Genomic DNA, 16,949 nt, shown 5'->3' with positions numbered 1-16,949 from the left:
GTGAGAACTCGCGGATGGTGTGCTCCTCAGTTCGCACCGGAGATACAACATGCATCAGCGTATAGTCATTCGTTCAAGAACAGGGAAGTCGGTTACCTGACTTCCGTCGGCGAGGGTGAGTTCGCGATCATCTGTTGTTCTCAGCCTGTTGAAAAAAAGACTGAGAACTGAGCCGCGTTTGCTCTTTACATTCGCTGTGACATGTTCTGCTGTCCCGTAAATTCTCGCATGGACTCGCCTATGTTGTTGTGCCTAACGTCCCGAAGTGGCATAGCGCTCCGCATATCGCAAGCTTGCAGAAACCCGACGGAGGCATTCCAGTGCCCCGCTTGAGCTGTCATATCTTCACGAGAGAGGGGAAAATGCCGAGTTCAGCTCGGCAAAGCAGGCTTCCGCTTGCCGGTAGCGGAGCCGCCTCACCAAGGCAGAGGGCGCAGCCGGACATGCGTGGGGTCAATGGGAGTCGACCGTCGGGTCCACGCCTCTCTGCGTTGAGGTCCTACCGGTCTCATGAAAGAGGCGCAAAGATGCTTCAAGTTCGCGGGCCAGTGCTGGCATCAGCCCGCTACGAAAAAGATGAAAAAGTAAGAATATCCGACTCTGAAAGTCGCCTCGCTGCTGACTGTCGACAGACGCCTATCATGCAGAAACCTAAGACGAGAAGAACCCACGCGATATGTTCCACGAGGCTTTTGCGTAGGACTGGAGTTCTGTGTTCTGTGTTTATATCGTCACTCAGCTTCCGCCACTAAGCTTCCGGTCGCCGCCACCCAGGCCTGAGTGCAGAGAGGCGGAAACGGGCGACCTAGCCGAAACCACTGTTTTGCTGCCGCTGAACTCGCCCCTGGGGTCTCCGCCTCCTCGACCGGCAGCCCCGGGGTACCCCGCAGGAATCCCGGGCACTCAGCTCGACGCCCGCCTGTGCATGCTAGGCATTGACCCTGAAACGGCTCGTCGGCTCCAAGCGTTTTCGGTAAGCGCCCGCTCGCGCTCCCTCTCTCTTGTTTAGTCGCTCAGGCTGCGCCGTTACAGACACCCGTTCGTCTGGGGGTCACATGGCCTCTTGCTGGCTGGCTTTCGCACTAACTCCGGGTGCCCCGCCTACATTTTCGCGGTGCTGTGTCGCGTAGCCCGGGCAGATCGAAGCAGAGTCCAGTGTAGCCAACGTGCCCGCAGTCCTCTGGCCAGAAGGCAGGTCTGAAGAGGGGCAGCAGGCGCGACCTTCGCTGCAGGCGCTCCAAGACGAGATGGAGCGCTGTCGTGTCGCAAACGAGGAGATGAAACGCGCCGTCAATGACGAACGAGAAAACTACCGAACCACGATTCGCGACCTGAAGCTCCTCTGCCTCACGCAAGACGACGCCGAGGTCGCGCGGGCGCAGGGGCGCTTCCGGCAGTACTACGGGCTTCGTCAAAAAATCACTGAAAGGTGCCAATGCCGAGCCGCGGCCTCCGCTGAGTCTGATCGCTTCCTGCTCGACCAAATCATCACGCTCAATGCGGAGCTGGAGCTCGCCCTCGCAGAGAAGCAGGCCCACAAGCAGAAGCGCTCGCTGAACGGCTTGCGCGGTCAGCTTTCACACGCAGAAGATCTCGGCGCATCTCAGTCAGCCTGGAGCAGCACCGACGGGCCGCCTCAGCCTTCCGACAGCGGGCTGGAGTTTCGGATGCGCGAAGAGCTGCTCCTCTCCGTCACTTCGCTGCAGCAAGAGAACCAGAGGCTCCACGAAGAAAACGTGCAGATTCGGCGTGCGCTTGCGGCTCGAGGCAAGACTCAGGGTACGACCGCAGAGAGGAAGAAACGCTGTCGGCTTCTACTGCTGCACCCGCCGCCTACCTGACTGATGCCTTCTATCTCCCTCGCGCGCGAGGCCCTCTCTGATCACTCGGTGCCTGTCGAGGAAGATGATCCGGGTAACTCGTGTGCGGTTGAGAAAAAAGATCCGGGTAACTTGTTTTCGATTGAGAAAGAAGATCAGGGGAACTCGTGGCCTAATGAGAAGGAAGATCAGGGAAACGCTGTCTGTGGCTGTCTCGCAGGGCCTAGTCGAGAGACGCCCGCACTGGTTGCGGTGCGCACCATGCGACCGCTGCTGCCGCCCACGGCGACGGAGACAGAGACAAAAACTTCGAACAACGCCGAAGGGCGCTCGCTGATCGCGAGAAGCACGCCTCGCCGACGCACGTGTGCCGTCACCTGGAGCCGACTTCTGCGAGGCCGACAGCCCGACGACGAGGCACTCTGCCAGACGAAAGTGCAGCAGTTTCTCGAGCGCGCAAGCAACGCCCCCTCCACCGCGCTCAGCCACGCAGACCTCGCTAAAGGGCTGCTGGCTGTCTTCCGCAACACAGAGGAGAAGATGAAGTACTACCGCCGGCGGAATAAGGTCCTCCAGACAAAGGTGAGGACGGTGCTCAGCCACACGCTGCAATCCCGCATATTCTCCCCAAAGGGCCTTGACTCGGCTGCGACGTACGAGAAGGGCTCTCTCATTCTCGTGGGGCTGTGTCATATTCTATTAGATGTCTAGTTAAAAAGTCAGCATTTGCTGTTTTTAATGATGTATCCATGTTGACGTAAATAATATACAGTACAAGTATATATTTGTTATGTGACGAGCGTTGTGTTTAAAACTAGTCGGTACGAAGTCGAAACAAGGTAGTTGATGGTGAACCAGTGGCTGCACAAACCTGTTTTTTGATTACGCTGATGTTAGTCCCGAGAAACTACAGTTCTCCTTAAATCTCAAATTGTAATCTTAGGAATTTCTTCTATATTCAATTTAAATGGTATATTTTTATATGATACTACTATTTTTTCTGCCGCAAACTGAGGAACATTTATTATTAGCTACACAAATAGGAATTTCTAACGTTATTGTTTTTCAAATAAAAGTGATTTAATAGATGAAAATGAGATTAAATTAGTTTGACTTTTTTTGAGCCCATAATTATACTTTAATTTTTGTTTTCCCTAGTAATTTAGCTAAAAAAGCAGACGATCATCCTTTTTTCGTAAACGCTAACTCTTTCTTTAATAATTTAGTACAAAACCGCTCCTGTACGTAACAGTACAAGCTGTAAACAAAGGATTCCTTAACTTAAACTGAGGAGTTAAAGATATTACTTTCTTATATTTAGCAATCGCAGATAGAATTGAACATAATCCCACTTGATCTCCACACAATTCTGCAATGAAACTTGTACAACCAATAGGATATAATCTAATACCTTCAGGTACTCCCCCGAAAAGGTGATGAATAATCCTGTCTCAGAGATGATCACTCCAGGTGATATGCTACCGATTAGAATGGCATCTGAGTAGTAGTTTTCTCTCGCTGTTAAGGTTAGTGAGAACAGGAAGCCATATATTACGCCTAGAACATAACCGATGTGGAAGAGTTTTAGTTCGTCCAGAAGCATTCATAGGTAATTAAAATATTATTTAAAATAGAAATATCCCAAATTTAAATCCTGTAAACCAGCTGTTGACATAAATAATTTTCAGTACGATTTTATATTTGTTACGTGACTAGCGGTGTGTTTAAGACTAGTGTACATGCGCTCATTTTAATATGTAGTTACTAAACGAAGTTCTATTGTGCTAGCATGGTTTGAGAACACACCAAATTTCCATGACTCTATTCCGGGCACCACTCAGACATCAATTCGTTACGAAAACTTAATATACTTGAAAAGATTCAAACTTTCGTTTTATTATGAGTTGTGAGCGAATGTCTTTGTTTACCGAATCCGAGTTTTCTTGTGCTTTTCATGACCATCCTGTTAATTGCATTAGCAGAGCATAGTGAAGACGATAACTATTGTGGATATAGAACCAATTGAACACCATGTATTAATAGAACAACGAGAATCATTTTAGAACACTTAAACATATCATTTTATGGCTTAATTTATATGATACAAAGAATTTAATGGAGCTCAAACTGTTTTGCAAATATCAATATTTGATTTAGGAAGTATGTTTTGGATGATATTACTTTTAACACCGCATAAAATGCTAAAAAGTGGTTCCTAATTCTATTAATTCTAAAATTGCATTACCATCTATTAAATCAATTTTCTTCCTCCTCCTTGAGCCTGAGTGCGACCGGGGGTGCGCAGTCCGCCTTCGTGATTTTCCGGTCTGTTTGATGGCCTGCGTCGCTAGCCTCTCTCGGGTTTAGGGTTTTCTTGAGCCACGTTTTTCTCCCACCTGCCAGCGGCAACAATCACACAGTAGACGCTATCCGCGAACCGCGTGCATGGCCTCGACCTCACGGTTTGTCAAGCTCGGCGGCGGCTCGTGAACGTACTGGGAAGGCGCACCCGCAGCCGACCTCCACGTGTGTTGGGCAAAGGACCTAATGAACCCCCAGGAAGGCTGATCACAGATACGCGAGTGGTTTCCAGGTCCCCACGCCTCCACGCGCGTCAGTGTGCTGTTTCGTTGCGGTCTCTGCAGCTAGTCAAGCAGCGTTTGCGCGGCGCGGAGGGCCGGTCTCGGGGCGCGGGGGAGGCGGAGATTGGGGACGAAGCTTTCAGCTTGGAATGGAAGGTGGGCACCCTGGAGGCGGAGATTCGGCGCCTGCGTCGCCTCTTGGAGTTGAGTGCCGGGGCCTCTTTGTCGCTCGCGACGATTCACAGCTTCTTCCTTGAGCAGCGGCAGCTGTTGCAGAGGCAACTCGAGAGCGAGCAGGCGGACATCGACGCGCTGGAGGACCAGTTCTGGGCGATGAAGGAGATGCGGCTCGAGTGCTTCGCAGGCGAGGCCGACGCCGGCGACTCGGATCCGGGCCTGAGCGGCCTCCTTGGCGACTGTGGAGACGGCGACGGCGCCGCGGGCACCCAACGCGGGGGAGGAGCGCGCCGCCTCCCGAGCAAGATCGAGGCCATGGAGGAGGCGTTTCTCGCGGCCTACGAGGGGATTTGGGAGGCGGCGGAGGCCTTCAAGACGCGCCACGCGCAGACCGCCGCGCGGCTCGCGCAGATCCACGCGGGCCTCGTCAGCGTGGAGCGAGACTTGAAGATGCTGGACCGCGAACAGCGCTCTCAGATCGAGAGTCACATGCAGGACTTGGCTGACGCAGGCGCCGAGGTTGACGGGGGCAGAGGGGTCGGCGGGAAGCCCTGCTACGTGCGGCAGACTGTCTGGCCTGCGTGCGCCGACCGCGAGGCGCAGACGGACAACACGGGCATTGCGTCGAGGCGGCAGTTATACACCGGCGAGTTCGCGGTGAACGACAGCACGTCGACGTCGGTCACGGTCTCCATCATCAACGAAGAGGACATTGTCGTGAAACTCATGCTTGAAGACATGGAATTCCCGCCCTGTCTCTACACCGCGGTCGCGGCGATTCGCTTCCCGGAGGGCAGCCGGACAGGTGAAGCCGCGGAGCCCGCCACCGCAGACCCGGCGTCCTCCACACAACCTTCTCCTCAGCAAGGCGACAAGGCTGCATCCGCGCAGAATGCGCGCCGCGACACCCGGCGCAACGTGATGAAGCGACGACGCTTGACAGACGAGACAGACGGAAAACTCATCGCCAACATGCTTGAAGTCGAGTACGTCCGTGGGACGCCCTGTCTGATTTTGAAGGGGCAGCAGGACCCCGCGACGACTTCCCAGGATGCGCGGCCGCGCTCCTCGTACAAGGAAGACTGCGTCTACAACGACAAGCTGGCCTTCTGCTTCGTGCTCCCAGTGTTTGGCAGCCCGCTCGTTCTCCTCATGATTCAGTGTGCGAAGCGACGCTACGGGATGCTTTTCTTCCACCTTTGCATGTACAACAGCCTGACGGGCTGGGTTAAGTATACCTCGCTTCCCTCCAAGGAGGTCTGGCGGCGCTTCGGGTACCCCGGCGACAGGCAGCTGCTCGACGCCCTGGGCGTCCTCAAGCGGCGCGGGAAGGTCGCGGAGGCCGCGACCGTGAGTCAGATCATGAGGCTCTTCGAGGAGGCGTTCGCGTCCGACGCCAAGGCGGCGGCGACAGCTATGCCCGCCGCACCGATCGCGAGGCCGTTCGAACCCGAAGTGATTGTCCTCTGCGGGTTTCTCACGCTCGGCGAGAAGACTGAGATCCTCAAGGAACAACAGATACAAGCCGCGAAGCTTCGACAAGCCAACCAAAAACCGAAGCGCACCGATGCCCAGCGGCCGTCCCTCGCCGAGGCCCGGACTGCCGTCGCCGTTTCACCTGCCCAGGAGCTCCGATCGCACAGCCTCCTAAGCCTGGCGGGGCCTGGCGGGTCGGGGGAGGAAGAAAAACTCGAGGGCGCTTCCACCTTCCTGCAGCTGAAAATTTGCATCGACTGGGACTGCTACCTCGATGTCTCCTGTGAATTTGAAGAGTGACAAACAGCAGGGGCGGCCCCCGCCATCCACTGGCGCTGTGAGACGAAGCTCCGCCGACCACGGCTAACCGCCGTGCTCCGTAAACAAATGTGCGCATGTGTGTGCACTGTGTAGAGGGGACTGGAAGACAGCTGTGGCGCACGCAAAGGCGTCTGCTAAAGTGTGAGAAAACCAACAAGCAGCGGCGTGTGGGCGGCCGCACGATCGACTGTGTATCACCACCGCGCACGTATGCATATAGGTGTGCGCACATATCTATATATATATCTATATATATATATATATATATAGATACCTATGTGTGTAAATTTCTGTATTTATGCGTGAGTGCGTTCGCTCAGTCTTTTGCGAGGCTTGCGGACGTCAGTAAGCGCATGCGGGGCTGGCCGCGCCCAGCGGAGGCGACCTTTTCTGGTCTTTTGACTGTAATAGTGCGCGCGTTTACAGACTCCAACACTGATCCAGAGCCCTGCAATGACTCATTTCGCGATTTCGAGGCCGCAGCACTCTTCGCAGGCTCAGCACAGCTGGCGGGAACCAATGCTAAATCGAGGGCTCTTTCAGGCCGGAAACGCGGTGGCGAGAGCTGCGCCCTACTCGCTTCCCGGTCAGTGTATATACAAACGCACATTTATATCGATGGATGCATGCGCTGGCGACAGCGAGTCAGTCTTTGAAAAGTTCCGATCATCACTCTTCTGGGAAGCGGACACAGACACAGTACCTAACGGGCTACCTGACAAAGAAACGAGCCTACACTATTCAGTGGCGCCAAGAAGTTGATCGAAAGAAGGAACTACTCTTCTTGAGGGAGCCCCAGACCAGCGTCACAGACTGCTTCAGCTCGTGACTCAAAGGGACGCAGTATATATATGTACAGATAACGATGACGATACATGGAGGCCGGTCAAGCAGAGGGACGCCGACGAAGCTGCGAGTGCATCTGCGCACACACAGATGAAAGCTCCTCGTGTTCATCCCTCTAGACTGGCGAGTACACAGCACATCCTTCCGCGTATTCACAGACACCTACGCATGCGTGAACCAGATGGATGCTCACAGAGCTCTGCTCTAGGAAAATGAGGCTAGACAGAGCCGATCGCCAGCGGAAAAATCCCTGCTGGCGTCTCTTTGACGACTATCGAGAGCGCGGATAAGGAAAAAGGAGACACCGGGGCGAGGCACACGCCAACTGGAGACAGCTTCAGAAGAAAAGCACAAAGTCGCACGGGTGCGGCGGCAGCGGACTCCTCCCCGCCCTAGCCCCCCAAGACATCGCAGCGCGAAGGCAACCTCGCAGAGTCCGCGGCCGGTGAGACTCCAAAGCACGTCTTTCAGCGAAAGCTGAGGCCGAGACGCGGCGGGCGGGATACAGCAGATTAGACGCGAACCGAGGAAAAGCGAAAAGGATGAGTCTCGACAGCTCGGTGCGAAACACTCGCGCAACGCCTCGCCCTCCTCCGCATGGCGAGTTGCTGTCGGCCGCGGGAGGAAATCGGGTTTTCTTCAAAAGGTTCGAAGCATACAAAAGAGGAACGAGTCGCAGGGGCCTTCTTAGGAAGTCGTAACAAGTCGGAGTGCGTCCTGCAGCGCAGTTGTGTAGTGGTTCACAGCCTGGACGATGTCGTCGTCCGCGCCCTCTCGCGCCTGAAGTGCATCGCAAAAAGACACGCGCGACAGCTTCTTCAGAGGCAAAAATGGCCACATCCATGCCCTGTAGAAGACAAAGACCGCGAAAGAAAGACTCCAGGATCCCCACTCGCGCGCAGCTGCCCCCTGCGAAAAAGCGAACGGGCGTCGGCTTCGAATCCGTGCGCCGGTCAAGACACACCGCCAGAGAGCCGTCAGCAGCTGGAGTGCACACGACGCTGAGGCTCTGACGTTGACGACAGCGCCGTTTGACGAAGGCCCGTGCGTCTAGACCCGAAGGAGACTTCTCGACGCTGAGACGCGTTTGAACTTTCTGAAGAGAGGAATCCAGCTCTACGGCAGCCTGTGAAACCTTGCGCGGCACGCCTTGCAAACAGGTGAACCGCTTCTTGCCAGCAAAAATAGAGTTTCCCCCGTGGTACGCCGCAGACGTACCTGCGACTCCAGAACGAGCCCGTTTTTGAGAGCGGCGATTTCCTCCAAGACGAATGTTTGAAACTTCTCTTCGTTCCGCTCCCGAATGCGCTTCGCCTCCTCGAGCTCTTCGTGCGCTTGGTCATACTTCTGCTGGCGGGTGTTCTGAACACAAAGCACCTCACACAGGGGACACGTGGTGACAAACGAGACTCTGAAAGAGCTTCCCCACGCTGAAAGAGAAAAAGCAGAGAAAACACAACTCGAATCGATCTGGAGGCCGAGAAGACCGCAGCTCCGCGTCGCGAGCCGGATAGTATTGAGAAAACGCACAGCGTGCGAGGGTTTAGGGTTTTGATCTGCAGTACATGGAGAAATATAACTAGAAACTATCTAGTATATTTTGAATTTACAAAAACACATCAAAACGTATCTGCGCTTGAGACTCGCGCAGCTACACAAGACTGCCGCGCGCTTCTCCTGCCGTTTCACCCTGATCACCGCAACTGTAAGAGGCAAGACAAGACGTGCCGGGCGGATTCAGACTTCTTCCAGAAGCGCCCGCAGCACAGAAACGAGACAAACCCACGCAAACCGATCTGCATACGCATGCGGCCACGAGCCCACCGCTACTGCATGACTTTGCCTACCTTTTCAGCCTCGAATCTTCCCTCGGTTCGATACTCGAGTTCGCCCAGGCGCTTCGCCAGCTGGACTTCGCTCTCCTGCCTCAGCTGACTCTCTGCATCCTGCGCCGCCTAAGGGAAGGCACCACAGCGCAGATCGGCACACAGACACAGATGCATGTCAACTCGCAGCACACTCGCAAGGTGCCGCAGCTGCATAATTGCATTTCTTTTTCCACATGGCGGCGTGCACGTCACCTGCTTGCGGCCCAAAGTGTCGCACTGAGCACCGTGTGTAGGGAAAAATCCACACATGTGAAAGGACAACACTGTTTAGAAATCTGTGTGGTGTGTCGGCTCTGTGAGTTTGAGGTACCTTGATTGTCGACATGTCTTTGAAAATCATTCCGTTTTTCTCTTCCCACTCTTTTGCCTGCTTCTCCTTCTCGACACCGAACTCGCGTTCCACGATTGTGAGGCGGTCGTTCAAGGCGTCCAGAGCGCCCTGTAGCTGATCAAACTTCTCCACGAAGACCGAAGAGAGCTTGTCTTGCACGCCAAGCAGCTGGCTTTCGAACATCTGAGCCGCAAGCAGCAAAATCGAGAGGAACTAGAGGAAAGAATGTGAGAAAGAAAAACCCGCCTCTCTCATCGTCGGTCAATGCATATAGACGCCATGCCATAAATCATCACACCCTTTCGCCGGCCTCGCGACGCCGATTCGCAAAGTACTGAGCGAGGCAGGCGACGCAAATACAGAGAGAAGTGAGAGCTTGGAATGTTGGCGCTGCGCCGCGCATCTGGCGGCAAAGGAAAGACGCCCTCCGGGGCGTTTTCCCAAGGGGACTCACCGCCTGCAGAGCTTTGTTGGCCTCCACGCGCCGTTTGATTTCCGCGTTTAGGGTCTTTTCGAGCTTTGTGATGGCCTCCTTGATGGCGATGATGCGGCTCTCCTCGCTCTCTCGTCGCTGCTTCGCCTCAGTTTCCATCTGCTTCTCGAAGCCATGGATGCGCTCGCTGAGAACGGCGAGCTTGGAGCGTGTTGACTGGTTGCCGCTGAAGGCGTCGCCCGCCCCGAGGGAACACTGGCTCTGCGTGAATTGGTGATCCATTTTTTCAAAGAAGACCCGAAAGTAGAAATCTCGAGTCAACGCAGTCTGCGTCTGGACAGAGGAGCTGGCCACCGGCCCTCTACATGCAAAAACTGCAACTCCCCTCGTACAAAGACAGAAAGGGGGACGAAGCGAAGTTAAAAAAAAGGCGTGCGCCCGCGGACGTGTTTGGCAGCGCCCGGAAGAAACAGAGAGATGCGATGAATGGAAAGCAGACCGCGAAGATATGTCTGTGACTTTCTGGAAGCAGCTATGGCGGGTTCAAAGGACCGGGAAGTGCGGAGTCCTGTGCGAGTGGATACCGAGAAGGCCGAGGCTGCCCGTTGCTGCCCAGATTCGGCGCCTCGCAAGCGGGAACACCTTCTATTATAGAAGATAAATATAGGGAGGACGTGTTATTGATAATGGTCTTGAGTCAATGCCACCCGACTGAAAAAAGGCTCCACGCGAGTTGTTCGCGGTCTCCCAGGGCATCCCTACTACGCATTCCAAACCCGCCGTCGCGAGGGAAAACCGAGGCCTTTTTCCCGCAGAAAAAAAAATTCCGTGTAGGAAAGAGAAGGAAACGTTTCTCTTTTTAAGAAATCGCGGCCGGCAGCCTGAGTCATAGCGTTTCTCGCAGAAGTTTGGAGTCCGCCAGACTCTGCCTCACTCGGTGGCGAGGGCTGTCTGCAGACACACCACGAGCTATTGGCGACCTTTACTCGTTCTCTTGAACAAGTAAAGGTCGGAAGGCGGAAAAGCAGACGAGGTGGCCTGGAAAGAAGAGCACACGCGAGAAACCCGATTATGGAACCGGGAAATGCGATGTATTCACAAAGCCACAAGACAAACAAGGCAGCTGGCGGGTCTGCAGGCGGCGGCCGGGAACAAACCCCGGTCTCCACGAACTGAAGCATGCGATAGGCAAGAGATTTAAACGAAGCAAAAACTTTTCGATGCGTTTTTCGATTGAAGACGACTCGGAAACGCCTGCGAGAGGGGGGATGTCTTGATCTGAACAGGTCTCGCGGAGACGGGATCTCTGAGAAGAGCGAATTCGGTGTATGTGTTCGCGCCCACGTTTGCAAAGACAGACTGTAGTGTAGAAGCGGATGAGCATATCTTGGCTAGAGTTTTAAGAGGTTTCGCTAAAAAAGGGACGCCCGGGGAACACGCGAAAAACTTTCACTTTCCGGCATTCGCTGTCTACTGCAACCAGCTCCTCCCCTTTGAGCGCGCCCCCGCCTTTTCGTGGTTCGACCGTGAGTGCATGCATTGAGATATTGCGCCGGCGACCAAGCTAGACGCAAGACAGGCGGAAACCATTTCGTGGACTTCCTCAGAGTGAAGCGCGTGACGAGGAACAGAGCACGTTCTGTCTCTGCAGGGCCAGTCAGCGTCGTGGGAGGTGGCTTTTCTGTGAGCTTCGTTAAGGCGGCTTCGGTATAGAAGCCGGAAATACACGCTTCTCAATCCCGTCCTGTGCCTTCCACCAGACACGCGGCCGCGGACGGGCGAGCCGCGCTGATTCGTTTGCTGGCGCGGCTAACGACGGGAAAGATGCGTTTTGACCTTCTGTTCATGGTACGCAGGCTTCAAACTTTCGCTGGGAGTCGGCCCAGGCCTCTCTCTGTGGCCTTTTGTCATGTTTAGTCGCAGACAGAGGCAGCCATAGGCTTTGTGCTTGCAGCGTAGTAACGGGGCTTCAGCACACTGCGCTCTAGCTGCGAAGCGCGAGTCGCGCACAACCCGCTACGTAAGGCAGGAACGAGAGACAAAAATCAGCGTTTTAACATATTAGTGAGAGAGTTCCTTCCTCCATACCCTTTTCTGTGTCTGCCACACGCATCTGTCTCCCTTGCACAGCATCGAAGCGTATACTTTTTGGGAACAGTCACTCCTCGCGTGACGTTCGCGTTTTTCATTTGGCTTACCCGGTTGCGCACAGCCGCGGCAGCGTCAGCCCGTCCCGCCCTTTCAGTTTTCGTTTCTTCAGAGGTCTTTTGCCGAAGATCTTGTTTTTGCTTTTCTCCCAGCCACAGACGGCTGTGGCAGTTCCTGAATAGGCAACGTGGCTGGATTCGAAGCCAGCGCACTCCTTATGCGTGTAGTGTAGACAGTGTTTCGAGGCACGGGTCGAAGCGTTTTCCCGTTCCGCTTTCGTTCTTATTTGGAGCCTTTTCTTTGGGGGTCCCTCACTTTCTCCTCCTCATTTGCGTGTATGCTGCCAAGCAAGCCAACCGGCTTGCATGCAGTATCTTCACACGTGCGACGCTTCCGTGCGTGGAAATCGTTGACTGACTGGCGACGCGGACGCTGCGCAGATGCAAGGCCGCTGAGCGCCGGGGTTCTCGTGGCTCATTCCTTCACAGGCCAGTCTGCACTTAACCGCTTCTTTGGGTCACTGCGGTCTGCGATTCTGCACATTCCCGCTCTTTCGCAGTGAAGCGGCCGAGCTACAGACTGGATCGTGCAGTGTACCGACAGAGGTCGAGAAATGCGGCTCTCCGCGAGATGTCTGCGGAGGGAAGACTAGAGGACCGCGGCCAGCTGGCCGTCGGCAGCCGCCCCCCCCAGTGGTCTTCCTCAAATTTTTCACCTTCCGATACCTCGCTGAATTCGCCAGTGGATGCGCTTTCGGCCTTGGAGCGAGCTCGCCTCACTCAGGTCCGCTCCCACAACGGGGACAGAAGCCGGCCCTTTCGGGCAAACGAGCTTGAAGAGGCCGACGCGGGGGGAAGCTGTGAGCGTGTGGACATGCTCTCCCATCTGTTTCCCACCCTCGGGCCGCAGACACTGTTTCCTCCCGACCTTCGATTGCTGTGTGGCTATGCGCACGGCTCAACCGAATCCAGTAAAGCACAGAATGCAGAGGTTAAAAGTCAGCAGAAAACCGGTGCGTTGCCCCGCTGCATCGTATCCAAACGACTGTGTCCTCACTGTGACGGGTGACCTGGTTGGAGGCGGAGCTAGTCACGCGCACGCAGCCTTTAGACCTTTACTAGCTATCTTGTTACACTACGGTAACCCTCGCTGCAGTCAGGCAGAGGGAGACTAAATCCGCAAGTCCTTGCGCGCGCAGGGGCTTTTTCGAGAACGCAGCATTTCAGCGAACAATGCGAAACAATCGTTTCGTGTTCTCGTGTCTGCGCGTTTCACCAGGTGGTAGGGACGGGACATCCTCGTCGGGACTGGCGACGTCGCCCTGCGGAGACCGAAAGCTCCTCGCCGCGTACATGACGCACCTGCGGCAGGTCGAGCAGTGGAGGTTTCTATGCGTGGACAGAGAGGACATCAAAGAGAAGAAGAAGCGCTTGTTGAAACAGAAAGTGCGAGCCGGAGTGCCGGATTCTCTGCGAGGCGTCGTGTGGCAGCTGCTGGCACAAGTCCACAAAATGAAGGAAGAAGGTCAGGGCCACAGAGAAGCTTCGCGTGGGGGGTTCGGCAGGCGAGCGGCTCTCTCGCCGTAGGCCTCGGATCGAGTCCTGGGGCGAGATCCTCGCGCGGTGTTTGTGTATTCGACTGTGTTGTTCAGCTGGCTACGAACCCGATATGTACTACAAGCTGGCGACCTCCAACATCTGGAGCGCGGACAGCCGGACGAATCTCGGCCCCATCATCGCTAGGGATATCAACAGAACTTTTCCAAAGCATGTTCTGTTCAGAGACATTCACCAGAAGGGACAGCAGGTGAGGTGAAGGCGAAGCTTGGCTTCATTTTGGGGTGCCAGCAAGCCCCACCATCGGAGGGATTTTACGCCTCCCATGACGGGGGCGGATCGATTTTTTTGACTTATTCAAGCTCAGCCACGTCCTGCAAGCAGGGGGCGGAGGCACCACTGTCTTGACATTGCTGGCTTGTAGAGGGGCAGATAGGTGTCTTCCGTGTTTGGCATGTGCTGTCTGCTCTCGGTTTTTCAATGCAGGCATTGTTCAATGTGTTGAAAGCATATGCAATTTTCAACCCCGATGTCGGTAAGGAAGTCGCCGCATGCACGTAGAAGGGGAGGTTACATCAAGTTCACCCCGGCGCTGTATCTCCGTACACATTCTCATGCGTGCTGGCGTGCAGGCTATTGCCAGGGGATGGGGTTTTTGGCCGGCATCCTCCTGATGTATATGACTGAAGAAGATGCATTCTACATGCTCGTTTGCCTGCTTCACAAGTACAACATGCAGGGTCTCTTCACCCCGGGACTGCCTACCCTGGAGAAGTACTTTTTCCAGTTTCAGAGGCTTTTCCAAAAGCACATGCCTCGGTACGGAAAAGCGGAACTCCGCTGGGCCTTTGCGGGGACTCCAAGAGTTGGCTCGCGGAGATGTGTTATCGCGTGGATGTGCGTGCCTCCCCGATCCCTGAGCCACATTTAATTTTTTCCCCGCGAGTCGATATTCCGCATTGGCGGCCGGCATGCCCATGTTCATTGCCATGTGCGACAGTGGTTACATGGCAATATATTGAGACTGTTTTTATACCGTGTGCGTGCAGCTTGAGCGTCCATTTCCGGAATGAAGGAGTCGAGGCAAGCATGTACCTCAGTGGCTGGATGATGACGCTTTTCGCATACAACTTTTCGTTCGATTGTGTGGTCAAGATTTGGGACGTTTTCCTTAATGAAGGAGAGAAAGTGCTCTTTCGCACGGCCCTCGCAATCCTGAAGATCAAACAAGTAAGCACTCTTCACACGATACGCAGGTGGTCAACGCTGGCCTTCAATACACCACCGGCAGAACCGTTCGGCACGTGGCAGTCCCCCGTGCTTCCGTCGACAGGTGGACGCTCGAGTGAAGTCGTACAGAAAACGGTTTCACTCGCGGTATGTGCTATTGAAATGTGTGCTCAGGAGGAACTGTTTACTGCGTCCTTCGAGGCGATCCTAGAGAAGCTCAAGTCGACGCCGGGGCAGCTCGATGCAGATGTGTTACTGAAGACTGCTCTGAGTATGAAGGTGCATAACTCAATGCTAAGAGACCTTGAGAAGGAGTATTTCGAGCAGAAAGACTGTCAGCCTCCTAGTCAAAATGGGAACTTGGCTGATCAGGACGAATGACTATGAACGCGAGAATCTGCTTCACGGGAACTGTGGGGTGAACGTTTTGCTCACGCAATAAAAAGCTGAGACACACTCATATGTCTTGTTCATATGCAAACTGTTTCGAGTTCCGACGTATCGGGGTGCGCTCACATGTGCCCTTGCCGAGACATTGAAGGCAGCTTCTCCAGTCTGCCCGTACACTGTAGTCGAATGTGGTATGCCTGCCTGTTGACTGGGGGGATTACTCGAGGAGATTTACCTTCTCCTATTTGGAATTGTCATCGGATCATGCTACTTGTGGTAAACGAGTGCCATTGAAGCTGATAGGCTTTGGACATAACAGAGCAGGATTGCAGTTCGGTAGCTTTCTGCCGCTGCCACCGCGCACTGACAAGAACATTCGCGGCATTATTGTGAGACGACACTGGGGAAATGAGCCGGAGCTAAACTTGCGAATGGACGACAGTTACGCATGTTGAGCGTGGCAAATGCGTTGCACGTAGGCTGCGTCATCAGATGCTACCACGGCGTTTAATGGCGCTCACACGCCTTCTGTATCCAAAACGTGCCGGCACCCAGATAAGTAGCCGTGGGGGAGCGTGGGGAACAGTCTCTCGCTGATTCCAAGTTGCAGTTAAAGTGTCGAAATCTGACCTTTGCCTGACGTCTCTCACCTCTGCGATATCAGTTGGCTGCTGCGGCTGGCATTGCATGTCTGCGAGAGAAGGTTTAAGAGATACCATAACTATCCGTACGCATCATACACTTTTGCTACGCTGGGTGTAAGTTGGCACCCCTTTTAGTGCGGGGCGATAAGCCTGTTGGTCTCAGAGCTGGGTATGCCACTCGACTACTATAGGTTGCCGTGGAAACTGTGCTGCATAACTGCTTTGACACAGAACGAAGAAAGCTAGGCAAGTTTATGGAGCATTGCGATCGCCCTGACTTGCTTATTGGCTTTGGGTGTACATACAACAAACTGCTTATGTCAGTGAATGGGGCAATGCCTCAGATTTTTCCATATAGCATGCTGCGTGACACCGTCTGTGTGCTGCTGTGCTGTCCATGATGGCGATCTTTTCGGCTGTTCTGATCCTCTTTGGGGCCACTACCTGCTTTGCCACCGCACAATCTAGCAGGTCAGAGAGGATTCTTGGCGAATGGTCAAAGGAGGAACTCCGGCCAGCGACGGTCCTTGGACAAATCAGTACTCACCACCAGCCACATTCCCTCCGCGGCATATGGCCACACTTTGCAGAGCAAGCGCCACAAGTCCGAGCAGCTCTAGTTAACGCCGACAGTGCAGCTGCAGGGGGAGTGACAACAACGGATGTAGCTCCACTACGTCCAGCGAAGGATGACGCAGCTGCCAGCGAGCCATCCCCCGCCAACGACTATCTCATAGTTCCGCACACTCGAACCTACTGCGAAGGGAAGTCAATTTTGCTTGCGGAGGACGCTTCAACAGTAGGCTGAACTACACAAGCACCTCTATCGTGTGCCATCCGCAAAGCTTCCTCTATAGTCTGGGGTAAAGGACGTTGAAGAAGCACGACAGACGTGCTCTGCTAGCCCATCATGCGCGTTCTTTTCGTATGGCCGTGCGCATACGATAGATGAGCCCCTTCCGGCCGGTTTCGCAAGTGGACTGCTACCAGGCACTGGAGCGAGCTGGTATGCATGTTAGGTCCGCAAAACAGCACCGCGAAACCGGCGGGAAATGGCAATCTCGCAGGTATTGCGACGGTAGGGAACTGCCGCTTTTACTGCGGAC

General features: G+C 54.5%; 4 protein-coding genes across 4 annotated transcripts; 3 read left to right on the top strand and 1 right to left on the bottom strand.

Annotated features, from left to right (window-relative positions):
• Nucleotides 1-527: 527 nt before the first annotated feature.
• Nucleotides 528-6,355, top strand: BESB_039660 (uncharacterized protein; the record flags this gene model as incomplete). Its single annotated transcript, XM_029362552.1, has 4 exons — nucleotides 528-584; nucleotides 1,131-1,779; nucleotides 2,041-2,402; nucleotides 4,466-6,355. 4 exons carry the CDS (start codon nucleotides 528-530, stop codon nucleotides 6,353-6,355), a joined length of 2,958 nt encoding a protein of 985 aa, XP_029221517.1.
• Nucleotides 6,356-7,909: 1,554 nt separating this feature from the next.
• On the bottom strand, nucleotides 7,910-10,157 carry BESB_039650 (putative SF-assemblin; the record flags this gene model as incomplete). The annotated part of the gene is made up of 5 exons (XM_029362551.1): nucleotides 7,910-8,002; nucleotides 8,441-8,584; nucleotides 9,070-9,177; nucleotides 9,422-9,625; nucleotides 9,897-10,157. 5 exons carry the CDS (start codon nucleotides 10,155-10,157, stop codon nucleotides 7,910-7,912), a joined length of 810 nt encoding a protein of 269 aa, XP_029221516.1.
• Nucleotides 10,158-12,653: 2,496 nt separating this feature from the next.
• Nucleotides 12,654-15,190, top strand: BESB_039640 (TBC domain-containing protein; the record flags this gene model as incomplete). The annotated part of the gene is made up of 7 exons (XM_029362550.1): nucleotides 12,654-13,035; nucleotides 13,302-13,547; nucleotides 13,675-13,829; nucleotides 14,066-14,114; nucleotides 14,212-14,398; nucleotides 14,629-14,809; nucleotides 14,984-15,190. The coding sequence occupies 7 exons, from the start codon at nucleotides 12,654-12,656 to the stop codon at nucleotides 15,188-15,190; spliced, it is 1,407 nt and encodes a 468-aa protein (XP_029221515.1).
• A 1,053-nt stretch (nucleotides 15,191-16,243) lies between these two features.
• BESB_039630 (uncharacterized protein) lies at nucleotides 16,244-16,651 on the top strand (the record flags this gene model as incomplete). Its single annotated transcript, XM_029362549.1, has 1 exon — nucleotides 16,244-16,651. One exon carries the CDS (start codon nucleotides 16,244-16,246, stop codon nucleotides 16,649-16,651), a length of 408 nt encoding a protein of 135 aa, XP_029221514.1.
• Between the last annotated feature and the right edge of the window lie 298 nt (nucleotides 16,652-16,949).

Source organism: Besnoitia besnoiti, chromosome II (assembly GCF_002563875.1).
Source record: "Besnoitia besnoiti strain Bb-Ger1 chromosome II, whole genome shotgun sequence".
In the NCBI taxonomy this organism is placed as follows: domain Eukaryota; phylum Apicomplexa; class Conoidasida; order Eucoccidiorida; family Sarcocystidae; genus Besnoitia; species Besnoitia besnoiti.
This window is presented reverse-complemented; position numbering and strand designations above follow the sequence as displayed.